This window comes from Artemia franciscana, chromosome 18 (assembly GCF_032884065.1).
Source record: "Artemia franciscana chromosome 18, ASM3288406v1, whole genome shotgun sequence".
NCBI lineage: Eukaryota > Metazoa > Arthropoda > Branchiopoda > Anostraca > Artemiidae > Artemia > Artemia franciscana.
This window is the reverse complement of record NC_088880.1, coordinates 28717485-28731322: the sequence shown is the minus strand read 5'-3', so window position 1 is coordinate 28731322 and position 13838 is coordinate 28717485. Positions and strand designations below refer to the sequence as shown.

Below are 13838 nucleotides of genomic sequence, written 5' to 3'. Positions count from 1 at the left end.
TTTTAATCAGTTTATTCTGCACTGAGGAGGGTCAAGTGGGGGTCTTGACCGAAATATTTGACTAATTCTCAATTCTTTTACTGTCTGTTTATTGTCCTTGTTCTTCTTTTCTTTGCGATTTTGGGTTTTGACATGCTGTTTTGGGAACAAAATCCTAAAATTATGCCATCCGTCTTCTTAAATTTAAAACTCCAGTTTCATCTCAAATTTTTATTTGAAAGCTATAAAACGCCTACAATGACCTTATAAATGTATGAATAGACATAAATACTATCTGTTGATAGAATTTCTAAGGCTGAATGAAACTTTCAGGAATCAGGTATCTTCAAAAACGAAGAAAAGTTTTCCCGGAAAAGTTTTTCCAGATGGTTAACTTTGTTAAAGACTAATCTAAGGGCACTGGTTTTATTTTTGGGAAAACTTGTCTGTATTATGCCTAGAACGTCTTTAGTAACGTAACCTTTAAGTAATCTTTAAATAGTGATAGACGGAAACACTTTAGATTACTTATTAATACTGTTATCAACTATTGTCTAATATTTGTTCAGTTATCTATTGTCTATTGTCATATACTATTTGTCAAATACTATTGAACTATTGTAAAATAGTTGAAATATTTCCAGCGTGCCAACTGAGGCAAATGTTTTTTTAAAGGATTACCTTTAGGTTTTTTTGCTTGTTTTAAGTCGTCGACAAGTTTCATAAAGAATATACACTTTGGGACAAATAAAATTGTCATTATCATTATTCATCCATAAAATGATAGATGGTGGTAGTGTGCATAAAGAAATAGTTCTTGAGCTTCAAAGTGCAGTTGAAAATAAAACTGGAGAGTATTGAATTTGACAACATGAATTCTTACTTCGGGGCAATCTTAATTGTCACTATTTGTCCTTAAAAAAAATAGTTGACAATACTTTGCATAATGGAATCGTGAATGTTCAAATTCTGTATTTTGTACACTTTGCGATGGCATATCTTTCTGCTTTTTTGGCAGAGTTTAAGTTCGACTGTCTTTATTCTTACTCAAAATTCTGGTAACCGGTATGTCAGTAACTGGTAAGCTGGTAACTGGCATATTACTTTAGTAGAATAACCCGCTATGCTATAATAGGCCCTGAAACGTCATAGTGAAATAAAGAAAAAAGCTATTATACTGTGTAATTCTATTATGTAATCCTTATATTATATAATTCTATACTATAAAATTTTATTTTAGCACAGTTTAATACTGATTTAATTATCTTTATTCATATTTCAATTATCTTTTTAATTTATTCTTTTAATTAACTACATTTTAATTATTTTAATTTAAAAAATAAGTTATACATACTAATAAAATTTAATAATCAATCAATCAATCAATTTATTAATACTAAAAGAAAAACTATTACAAAAGTAAATCAGTTAATAGGCCCAAGAAGCGTTGCTTGTAATGGGCCACAGAGAACAAGAATAAAACACTTTTATAAAATATATACAAGAAAAAAAAAAAAAAAAAAAAAAAACATTGGAACAAGACAAGGACATTTAACAGATAGAAGATTTAGAAGGAGTTGGTTTTTCATGGTGAGAATGATATTGACTTATGCAGTTTTTTTCGCTCTATTTTTGAGTACCAGAATCACTCCTGTTGAAGCCGTCGCTGTGCCAAAAAATGACTTAATAAAGTTGCGTTTCCATTCTACCTTTTTGGCGCCATCTATCTTGACTACGCTAACTGCATTGCACTTACTGCGAGAAGTCACAGGTGGCGCATCGTCCACCAATGGAAACAATCCGACAGGAAAGAAACGTGGATGTCGGGCAGGGAAAAATGAAAGGAGAAGGCGTACGGGGTGTGCTATTTCGGTACTAGTGACAAGCCGTGACTATTGTTCTTCGCCAAAACAAGTGTTTGAGCGAAACCTGGTGAAAATCAAGATATCCAGAGCACCTAAAATACCGAGTCTGAAGAGATTTGACGAAACTCCCGTGTGCCCCTTCCAGGATAGCCCGCCCGTTCTTAAGCCCGAACGTCCTTTAGCTAAAAGTAAGTTGCCAAATATACTTGTGTGTAACGCTAGATCTTTGAACAACAAAACTGATGCACTTGAAGTTATTGCCAGGCAGAACAACGCCTCAATAATAATAATAAGCGAATGTTGGGACACTTCTGACGAATCGGCGCGCATCAAAGGTTACGCAAGCTACTTTAATACGCGTCACGATCGTGGCTTGAATCGTCGAGGAGGAGGCGTTGGACTTTATGTTCGTAATGACCTATCCTCAAGGCTGTTAAGTGAGCCTTTTGACTCCGACCACGAAATATTATGGACCGAATGCAAACCTGCACGTTTATCAAAAAGATTTTCATGTTTAATTGTTGCTTCGGTCTATTATCCTGAAAGTGCTAAAAACAGGAAAGACTTGATTGAACACATTCAGTTTTTCGTAGACAAAATGCGCCGCAAGCATGTCTCTCCTGGCTTTGTTATTGCCGGAGACTTCAATCAAACTAATAGGCAATGGGTTTCAAATATTTTAGATTTGCGACAAGCCGTTACAATACCTACCCATCAAAGTGGCAGCATACTGGACCTGATTTTTACAAACTTGACAGACTTTTATTACGCACCGAGATCCCTAGGACCCCTTCTGAATTCTGATCACTTTATCATCTTCTGGGAAGCCAGTTCGGCAATTCCGAAGCCAAAACGAGTCAAGTATACGGTGCGACCACTTACTGAGGACTCGATATCTACATTTGGTCGCTGGATCGGTAATTATCAGTTTGAGGACATTTGCTCTGAACAGGATATTAATATTAAAGTCAATAAGCTGAATACTCTGCTTCAGGAGCAATTTCAGACTTGTTTTCCCGTAAAAGTCATTACTGTGAGTGACACTGATAAACCGTGGATAACCAATGATCTAAAGAATTTAATAAAAACCCGTTGTCGCCTTCATATCGCTGGTGATACCGTAGCTTCAGCCAAGTTGCGTAATCATATTGTTAAACTAAACAAGCGTGCCAAGAGGCAGTATGTGAGGGATAAAATTACTCCCTTACTCACAATAGACCCCCACAAATGGCATTCCTCAGTAAAAAGACTTACCGGTAAGACAACACTCAGAGATCTAAGGCTCCTCAAAGAGGACGGTACCTTAACCTCAGCTAATGAAGTCAATTCTTTTTTTGCTGACATTTGTACCTCATTTCCATCAATCACCAAATCAGAAATTGATACTATCATTGCTGGTGCAGAGATTGAGGACGTATGTGAGGTCTCTGAATTCACTGTTTATAAGGAACTCCTAAGACTGAAAGCGAACTGTGCGTCCTACCCAGGTGAGCTTCCAGTAAAGCTGTTACGTGAATTCGCCATTTTTCTTGCTAAGCCACTCTCTTCTATAATCAACCAATGTTTCCTTCAGCAAGTATTCCCTAGTGCTTGGAAAAGAGCATATGTCCGCGTTATTCCAAAAGTAAGGTGTCCAAAATCTTGTGATCAACTCCGGCCTATATCAATAACTCCGAACCTTTCTAAAGTTGCAGAAACGTTTATTTACCGCAAACTTATGTCACAGGTCTCTGCACATCTAGACCCGTATCAGTATGGATGCTTAAGAGGCAGCAGCACAACTGTTTATTTAGTACGGATGTACCATCTCATTGTCGAGTGGCTCGACCGAGGAAGTGCTATAGTCGACCTTCTCCTCGTAGACTACCGAAAGGCTTTTGATCTTATTCGCCATTCCGTTGCTATCACAAATCTACGCACCATGGGTGCGCAAAAACATATTCTCCTTTTAGTGATCAATTTTTTACAAGCCCGCTATCAGTGCGTTTACAGTCTTTTCCCAGGAGATACCGACTCCGAATGGGTCGAGCTTACATGCGGAGCCCCACAAGGTACTAAGCTCGCTAGTCTACTGTTTTTGGCAGTGATAAATTTCATCCTTTCCGGCTATGAAGAAAGATTTAAGTATGTAGACGACTTGTCAGTCCTACTGAAGTACATTGTTGAGAAGTCTGAGGCTGTCCCCCAATTCTGTAACGAAATAATCAAAAACTTCAAAGATGAATGTACTGCGAACAGCCTCCAAATCAACGAAGGAAAGACTAAAATCCTTCGCTTTAATCCCCTGAAGAGAGACTTTGTGTGCCCTCCTCCTCCTTATCCTAGTGAATCTTCGGCAGTGGTGCTTGGTGTCAAGTTTAGCATCGACTGCTCTTTCAGCCTCCATGTCGATACAATTATCAAAAAGGCAAATAGTGCGATGCGGACACTTATACTAATGCGTCGATTTGGTTTTTCAGTGACACAACTAAGGATAGCCTATCTTACTTACATTCGACCAATTTTAGAGTATGCATGTCCCGTATGGGGCCCACAAGTCAATAACACTATTTACCTAAGTGACCAGCTTGAGTCAATACAAAAAAGAGCAGTCAAAGTAATATTGTGCGATGCTTTTATCGAATATAAGTTAGCATTATCCACTTTACAAACTCCCTCTCTTCAAGAGCGTCGTCTCAGTTTGATTCTTGAATTTGGCCAATATCTTCTCAGAAGTGATAAATACAGATCGATACTACCACCAGTTTTAGTGAAACATCGGAGTACTAGGTTGAAGAAATTTGACAGATTAGCAGCACCTCCTTCACGCACAAATCGTTTTTCCAACTCATTCATCCCTTTCTTTGTATCAAAGTATAACAATTGTTGATTTTAAACTATTTGTCTTCTGATTTTTTTTTTTTTTGTCGTTTGATTTAATCCTTTTTTCTTTTTTGTAAGCACAAGCGCCATTTAGTTTTATGACTACGAGAGATTGTGCAAATAAAACCTATTCTATTCTATTCTATTCTTATTGAACTGGAAAGACCCGACGAAATAATGCCTTTTCAGAAAGAAAAAGAGGGACATCCGAAGGGATGGAGTTCCATAATAGAATTGACTGATATATAGGAGACCTCTGAGCTGCTGTAGAGGATCGTTATGCTGTAATAATAAATTATATTTTAGTGCATGTGCCGCGTCAGTTCGTATTAGTCAGCTTGTGCAGTCTTTTCAAGTTCTGAAGAAATTAGGATTGGCTGGTCTACGTGTTATTTCCGATGCTGACTTGTTGGCTATTGCTGATTGCTGCCCAAACTTAGAATCGCTAGATGTCACCGGAAACCGAGAAATAACTGAAATTGGATGTTCAAGGTAATAGTTACAGAATAAAACAGGCACGTACACCTGATACTTTGTGGAAGGAAGGGGCGATAACGAGGCCATATCCAGGGGGTGGTAGGAGGTTTAACCCCCCCCCCCCTCATTCGAAATTTTTGTCTGACTCGTTTACCGTAACGAAAAGGAATATAAAACCAATTTTTGATGCGTTTTTAAAGTTTTTTTTGTAAAGCCGCTCCTCGAAAATCCTTTTGTACCCCCTCCCCATCCCCAAAAAGAATCATGGATGCGGCCGTGGGTGATAATAAGAAAAAATTGATATTTTGAATAGCAAGTACACAGAAATTCTTAATATTTTAGGATTTCTTGGGAGGGCCAGGCTTTGACCCTCACCCCTCTGTTCTTATATGGAATAGGATGGAATATTTGGTGTTCAGAAGCCTGTGCGCTCTGTGACAGTGGCTGATTTCAGCGGACACTTTGAGAACCACATTCTCAACAATCCAATCTTCTGTTAGTCGTTTAATTTTGACGGATCCAATGAATTTATTTGATATGGACCTCTCTATTTTGTGCTACATCCGCTTTGTGCGAGTGGATGTAGCCTGCTTAATATTTTCATGAATTATCTATTGGCTAACAGACCTAGCACCCTGATGCACAGGGTTGCTACCTCGGTTAGCTCCTAAAGTACTGCAATTGCCTAAATTTGCGTGCTACATAGCCATTTTCGGTGCTATAGTCAAAAATTGACTGCAATAGTGCTAAAATAGTACTTTTGTGCTGTTTTAGCACTCCTGAGCACGTGTTACATATAATAAAATAGTGCTAAAATAATACTTTCGTGCTACAGGTGGAAAACCTGCTAATGCAACCTTATATAGCTCTGACACACCGCTTTGTGTCAAAATAAAACCTCATCCTAGTGACAATCAGGGGTAGGTAAGATTTATGAAGGAAGACTACCATAATCAGGCAAAGGAGTTAAGTTTGTTAACTATGAAAAAAGACTACCATAAGCAGGCAAAGGAGTTAAGTTTGTTAACTATGAAAAAAGACTTAACTATGATGTTAAGTCTAGTTGAGGGGTATAGTATAGTTAAGGAGTTAACTATGAAAAAAGACTACCATAAGCAGGAAAAGGAGCTAAGTTTGTTTTCTTGTGTCAAAGAAGAAAAGGAATATATAGGTAACGATAAAAATAAGTAAAGTTAAAAAGAAATAAATATTTCTTGAGATAAACATGCAAAAGAAATTACGAAAAGTAACCGTTTTCATGGAATTGCTCCCTCGTTGTTTGACTTCTGATTTCGAAAATGCATTTATCAACTGTTCTTGGAACAGAATTTGGCAAATATTTTCTCAAAATCTGAAGTGTAAGGATTGAAATAAGCATTGATACTAAAGGTGTTTTCTTTCTTGGGTTTTAGGTGCTTAACCTCTGGATTTAATTGTTGTGATTCAGCACTTAAACAAGAGGAAAGAAAGAAGTAAGAAACCAAACCAAGATAATCTTAAGCCAGGGAAAAAAGACGGGAAACCCCCTAATTCAAACTATTCAAATGAAAATCAAGCCATCGAATTCAGCATATCAGAGAACAATTCTAGAAGTTAAATGTTCCTATCTACAAAAATGTAGATTTTTTTTCTTTTGCTGAAGAAAGGTCACGGATTCGTGTTTATCTGCCCCCCCCCCCCCAGCAATGATCATATAAGACGACATTTCATCAAAGGATTCTACCTGTCTGTCCACTGTGCCAAAAAAAAGAAGGATAAAGCTTTGTGTAAAAGAAAAAAGAATAGCTTTCGAAGTAAACTGCACCCGAACTAGAGAAGTGCCTGAAAAAAAGAAGGCTATTCAGATATTAGATTCAACAAGGATTCTTGCTCAAGCTAAAACTGAAGCCTGAAAACTGAACCTTAAAATGAAACTTTTTCTGGCAACTGAAGTGTGTGAAAAAAAGAAGACCATTCAAATATTAGATTCAACAAGGATTCTTGCTCAGGCAACAACTGAAGCCTGAAAAATGACCCTTAAAATGAAACTTTTTCGGGCAACTGAAGCGTGTGAAAAAAAAGAAGACCATTCAAATATTAGATTCAACAAGGATTCTTGCTCAAGCAACAACTGAAGTCTGAAAAATGACCCTTAAAATGAAACTTTTTCAGGCAACTGAAGCGTGTGAAAAAAAAAGAAGACCATTCAAATATTAGATTCAACAAGGATTCTTGCTCAAGCAACAACTGAAGTCTGAAAAATGACCCTTAAAATGAAACTTTTTCAGGCAACTGAAGCATGTGAAAAAAAAAGAAGACCATTCAAATATTAGATTCAACAAGGATTCTTGCTCAGGCAACAACTGAAGCCTGAAAAATGACCCTTAAAATGAAACTTTTTCAGGCAATTGAAGCGTGTGAAAAAAAAAGAAGACCATTCAAATATTAGATTCAACAAGGATTCTTGCTCAAGCAACAACTGCAGTCTGGAAACTGAACCTTAAAATGAAACTTTTTCAGGCAACTGAAGTGAATGAAAGAAAGAAGACCATTCAAATATTAGATTCATTAAGGATTCTTGCTCAAGCAACAACTGAAGCCTGAAAAATCACCCTTAAAATGAAACTTTTTCAGGCAACTGAAGCGTGTGCAAAAAAAAAGAAGACCATTCAAATATTAGATTCAACAAGGATTCTTACTCAAGCAACAACTGAAGCCTGAAAACTGAGGCTTAAAATGGAACTTTTTCAGGCAACTGAAGTGGCTGAAAGAAAGAAGACCATTCAAATATTAGATTCAACAAGGATTCTTGCCCAAGCAACAATGAAGCCTGAAAAATGACCATTAAAATGAAACTTTTTCAGGCAACTGAAGCGTGTGAAAAAAAAGAAAACTATTCAAATATTAGATTCAACAAGGATTCTTGCTCAAGCAACAACTGAAGCCTGAAAAATGACCCTGAAAATGAATCTTTTTCAGGCAACTGAAGCGTGTGAAAAAAAAGAAGACCATTCAAATGTTAGATTCAACAAGGATTCTTGCTCAAGCTACAACTTAAGTCTGGAAACTGAACCTTAAAATGAAACTTTTTCAGGCAACTGAAGTGCCTGAAAGAAAGAAGACCATTCAAATATTAGATTCAACAAGGATTCTTGCTCAAGCAACAACTGAAGCCTGAAAAATAACCCTTAAAATGAAACTTTTTCAGGCAACTGAAGCGTGTAAAAAAAGAAGACCCTTCAAATATTAGATTCAACAAGGATTTTTGCTCAAGCTACAACTTAAGTCTGGAAACTGAACCTTAAAATGAAACTTTTTCAGGCAACTGAAGTGCCTGAAAGAAAGAAGACCATTCAAATAATAGATTTATTAAGGATTATTGCTTAAGCAACAACTGAAGCCTGAAAAATTACCCTTAAAATGAAACTTTAACAGGCAACTGAAGTGTGTGAAAAAAAAGAAGACCATTCAAATATTAGCTTCAACAAGGATTTTTGCTCAAGCAACAACTGAAGCCTGAAATCTGACGCTTAAAATGAAACTTTTTCAGGCAACTGAAGTGGCTGAAAGAAAAAAGACCATTCAAATATTAGATTCAACAAGGATTCTTGCTCAAGCAACAACTGAAGCCTGAAAAATTACCTTTAAAATGAAACTTTAACAGGCAACTGAAGTGTGTGAAAAAAAAGAAGACCAAACAAATATTAGCTTCAACAAAGATTCTTGCTCAAGCAACAACTGAAGCCTGAAATCTGACGCTTAAAATGGAGCTTTTTCAGGCAATTGAAGTGGCTGAAAGAAAGAAGACCATTCAAATATTAGATTCAACAAGGATTCTTGCTCAAGCAACAACTGAAGCCTGAAAACTGACGCTTAAAATGGAACTTCAAATATTAGCTTCAACAAGGTTTCTTGCTCAAGCAACAACTGAAGCCTGAAATCTGACGCTTAAAATGGAACTTTTTCAGGCAACTGAAGTGGCTGAAAGAAAGAAGACCATTCAAATATTAGATTCAACAAGGATTCTTGCTCAAGCAACAACTGAGGCCTGAAAACTGACGCTTAAAATGGAACTTTTTCAGGCAACTGAAGTAGCTGAAAGAAAAACGACCATTCAAATATTAGATTCTTGCTCAAGCAAAAACTGAAGCCTGAAAAATTACCCTTAAAATGAAACTTTAACAGGCAACTGAAGTGTGTGAAAAAAAAAGAAGACCATTCAAATATTAGCTTCAACAAGGATTCTTGCTCAAGCAACAACTGAAGCCTGAAAACTGACGCTTAAAATGGAACTTTTTCAGGCAACTGAAGTAGCTGAAAGAAAGAAGATCATTCAAACGTTAGATTCAACAAGGATTCTTGCTCAAGCTACAACTTAAGTCTGGAAACTGAACCTTAAAATGAAACTTTTTCAGGCAACTGAAGTGCCTGAAAGAAAGAAGACCATTCAAATATTAGATTCAACAAGGATTCTTGCTCAAGCAACAACTGAAGCCAGAAAAATGACCCTTAAAATGAAACTTTTTCAGGCAACTGAAGCGTGTAAAAAAAGAAGACCATTCAAATATTAGATTCAACAAGGATTCTTGCTCAAGCTACAACTTAAGTCTGGAAACTGAACCTTAAAATGAAACTTTTTCAGGCAACTGAAGTGCCTGAAAGAAAGAAGACCATTCAAATATTAGATTTATTAAGGATTCTTGCTCAAGCAACAACTGAAGCCTGAAAAATCACCCTTAAAATGAAACTTTTTCAGGCAACTGAAGCGTGTGAAAAAAAAGAAGACCATTTAAATATAAGATTCAACAAGGATTCTTGCTCAAGCAACAACTGACGCTTAAAATGGAACTTTTTCAGGCAACTGAAGTAGCTGAAAGAAAAAAGACCATTCAAATATTAGATTCAACAAGGATTCTTGCTCAAGCAATAACTGAAGCCTGAAAAATTACCCTTAAAATGAAACTTTAACAGGCAACTGAAGTGTGTGAAAAAAAAGAAGACCATTCAAATATTAGCTTCAACAAGGATTCTTGCTCAAGCAACAACTGAAGCATGAAATCTGACGCTTAAAATGGAACTTTTTCAGGCAACTGAAGTGGCTGAAAGAAAGAAGACCATTCAAATATTAGATTCAACAAGGATTCTTGCTCAAGCAACAACTGAAGCCTGAAAAATTACCCTTAAAATGAAACTTTAACAGGCAACTGAAGTGTCTGAAAAAAAAGAAGACCGTTCAAATATTAGCTTCAACAAGGATTCTTGCTCAAGCAACAACTGAAGCCAGAAATCTGACGCTTAAAATGGAACTTTTTCAGGCAACTGAAGTGGCTGAAAGAAAGAAGACCATTCAAATATTAAATTCAACAAGGATTCTTGCTCAAGTAGCAACTGAAGCCTGAAAACTGACGCTTAAAATAGAACTTTTTCAGGCAACTGAAGTAGCTGAAAGAAAGAAGACCATTCAAATATTAGATTCAACAAGGATTCTTGCTCAAGCAACAACTGAAGCCTGAAAAAATACCCTTAAAATGAAACTTTAACAGGCAACTGAAGTGTGTGAAAAAAAAGAAGACCATTCAAATATTAGCTTCAACAAGGATTCTTGCTCAAGCAACAACTGAAGCCTGAAATCTGACGCTTAAAATGGAATTTTTTCAGGCAACTGAAGTGGCTGAAAGAAAGAAGACCATTCAAATATTAGATTCAACAAGGATTCTTGCTCAAGCAACAACTGAAGCCTGAAAACTGACGCTTAAAATGGAACTTTTTCAGGCAACTGAAGTAGCTGAAAGAAAGAAGACCATTCAAATATTAGATTCAACAAGGATTCTTGCTCAAGCCACATCTGAAGCCTATATACAGTAGTGTATTAGCTTAAGTGTATTAACTGTATTAAACTCATCGTTGACCTTGTTTTTTTTATGGGAAATAAGTTAAATCTCTCTTCGATATATATATATATATATATATATATATATAATATATATATATATATATATATATATATATATATATATATATATATATGCATACAAATTATGCATACATAGGAAGTATATATAAAAGTATTTTAAGGTGTAAAAAGAACATAAAAGTGTATATAAAAGAAAAAAGAAAATCTCTTGAAGTAAGCTACACGGAGCAAAAGAATTGACTGAAAAAAAAACGAAAGAAAGACCATTATGATGGTCTAAAGCAATGGTGTAATTTCTTAAAAATCCTAGAGAGGGGGGAGGGGCGGGGTTGGACCCAATTTTCCCAAATCAATTGAAAATGACTGTGCAAAATGAAAAAAGAGCTATACAGTACTGTAAAGCCACTGACATTCTAAAGCCAACTAACTTGTTTCTCAGGATGCTTGAATTTTGTAGGCTTTTCTTAGTTTTTACAATATTTTTTATTTTAATTTTCGGTTGGGAGAGGGGAGCGAAACTGGGTTCAGGGGGGGGGGTAGTTGTCCCCCTGTCCCATAGCAAATTACGTCCCTAGGCCAAAGACTAAAGTTTGAATTGGGCAAGACTTTTCTCTAGCGACTAATCCCGCCTGTCTACTGATTTGATTCGTATTAGGACGACAAATTCATCGTGTTTTAAAATGAAAAAGGATTTAAGCTGAATCTCTTTTATTATAGCATCGTAACCAGGCTTTATATGGTACCCCTAGTATTTTTGTTTAAAATGAGGTCTTTATGTGTGTCTTTTTTAATTTAAATTGCCCCCCCCCCCCAATAGGTTATTGTAAACCATTTACTGAGGTCACTAAGGTTGCTACGTAAAAAATAATTAAGTGCAATGTTTGGAGGGCTAAGACAGAATCAAAATTGTCATTTTTACCCTTAGAATTAAGAGATGTGTATATTGAAAGCTTGTGTACACGGACACAAGCCAAATCAATATAAAAATCTCTAAATTTTCCTCTTTAGGAAAACCACCTTTATTTTTGGATTTTTATTAAATAAAAATAAAAATCGCCCCTCACTCCGATTGAAAAGAAAATTATCCCCCCCCCCTCAAAGAGTATTTTTACTACCACTAACGATTCACTGTAGCACTAAGCCGCTTGAGGCTTTTCCTCCATCCCATGTTGTCCGAAGCCTCCCTCTTTACACCCTTCCAAGAAATCGGTGTGTTGAAAAACCTAAAGAGAAAAAATTAGAGGGATCAGTTGATCAAAACTCATGTCAGACACCTGGAAAGACCAGGCAGAATCTGTCAGAACCCGAAAAACCACTTGGAACTTGGAAAAACATTCCAGTTTGATGAATCAACATACCACAGTGTTGTAAAGCGTGAAGAATGATCCTGAAGCAAGGACATCAGGTCCTTGCCTTTTTTAAAGGAGAATTTATTCAATGATTTCTAACATATAAGTGCAGAAATAGAAAAAAAGTATTCATCTGACTATATCTAATGAGATAAGCGGGCTGTATGGATAATATAGATTATAATCAAAATAATATTTAAAGTAAGAAAAGTTATTAGGTGACCTACTTTGTTGTGCTACATTGGAGGGGGGTTTGATGCTAAGGAAACGGCAATTGATCTTTTAGAAAAACAACTAGTTTCTTAGAATTAATCAGTTTCTTTTTTCCACTATCCCAAGTTTGTCCATCAAATATATTTTGCCTGGTAAAGATTCTGTGGGCTCACTACTGTGTTAATTTATTGTTTTTATTGGAATTTATATGTTATTTTTTTTTTTAGGATAATTTTAAACTGCTCAAAGTTAAAATATCTGGATATAAGCTATTGTGACAATGTTGGCGTCGAAGAAATTCAGCTGTGGCGAAAGATGTTTCCCGAAATAGTAATAGTTTCTTCAAAAGTTAGTGACCTTTAAACTTTTTTTTTATCTTTCCTCGTTTTGCTAGTATGTCTTCTGTCATAATCTTATGCCATGTTATGAATAACAAAAGTATTAAAAAGAAAAAAGAGTTGATTGTTTGAAATTCTGATTGGCTTATATAGCAGACGGGGTAAAACCCATGAGTGTGGCGGAGCCATTGTGTTGATTAAGCCAATGAGATTTATTTGAATGCAGAGAGTCAAAACTGGAACAAGGCCTCCTGAAGCTGAAATTTGCTAAGGAAAAGTTTTTAAACGCAATTTTTTTTAATTTTCTCGTGTTTTTTGTTGTTGTTGGCTGTTTAAAGAAACGTGGTTATAGACACAACTTTTAATAATCACTACTTAAGGTGATAATCTACATTTTTGTCTTGAGTTTTGATATTGATGTTATATCGTCTGAAACTGTTTATTCTTTAATTGGATTTCATTTTATTTATTTAGATTTAGCCTTGGTTTTAACATATTATATTGGTTATTTTTAGTTCATATTTAATCTATGCCTTTGATTGGTTTAAACTGCTGATATAGGGGAGTATAGGTTAGGTTGAACAATTGTAGTATAGGAGCATGCGACCTATGCATATAGGGAGTTCTTTTAATCTTCTGGTGACCTTTTCTCTCTAGGTCATCTTTAAATACACTAAGGAATATCTGAATAGAGCACCAGGTGCCTTTGAAAAAGAAATGGATTAGTTGGATAAACGAATTCATTATATCCACGAATTGGATATACGAATTTCGAAATACGAATTCAGGTGCCAAATTTTTAGGTATAGTTGCCTAAAATTTTGGTATAATATTTTTACTAAAATTTTTACTAAAATTTTAG

The 13838-nt window shown here is 35.7% G+C and overlaps 1 protein-coding gene across 1 annotated transcript in view; it reads left to right on the top strand.

The window, feature by feature from the left end:
- The window catches only part of LOC136038839 (F-box/LRR-repeat protein 4-like), a 65916-nt gene extending 52816 nt beyond the window's left edge, over positions 1-13100 (top strand). Inside the window, exons 8-9 of the mRNA XM_065722252.1 lie at positions 5013-5198; positions 12866-13100. Of these exons, the coding sequence (XP_065578324.1) occupies positions 5013-5198; positions 12866-13001 (322 nt within the window). The 3' untranslated portion in view covers positions 13002-13100. The remainder of the gene's footprint in view (positions 1-5012; positions 5199-12865) is intronic.
- Positions 13101-13838: the final 738 nt, after the last annotated feature.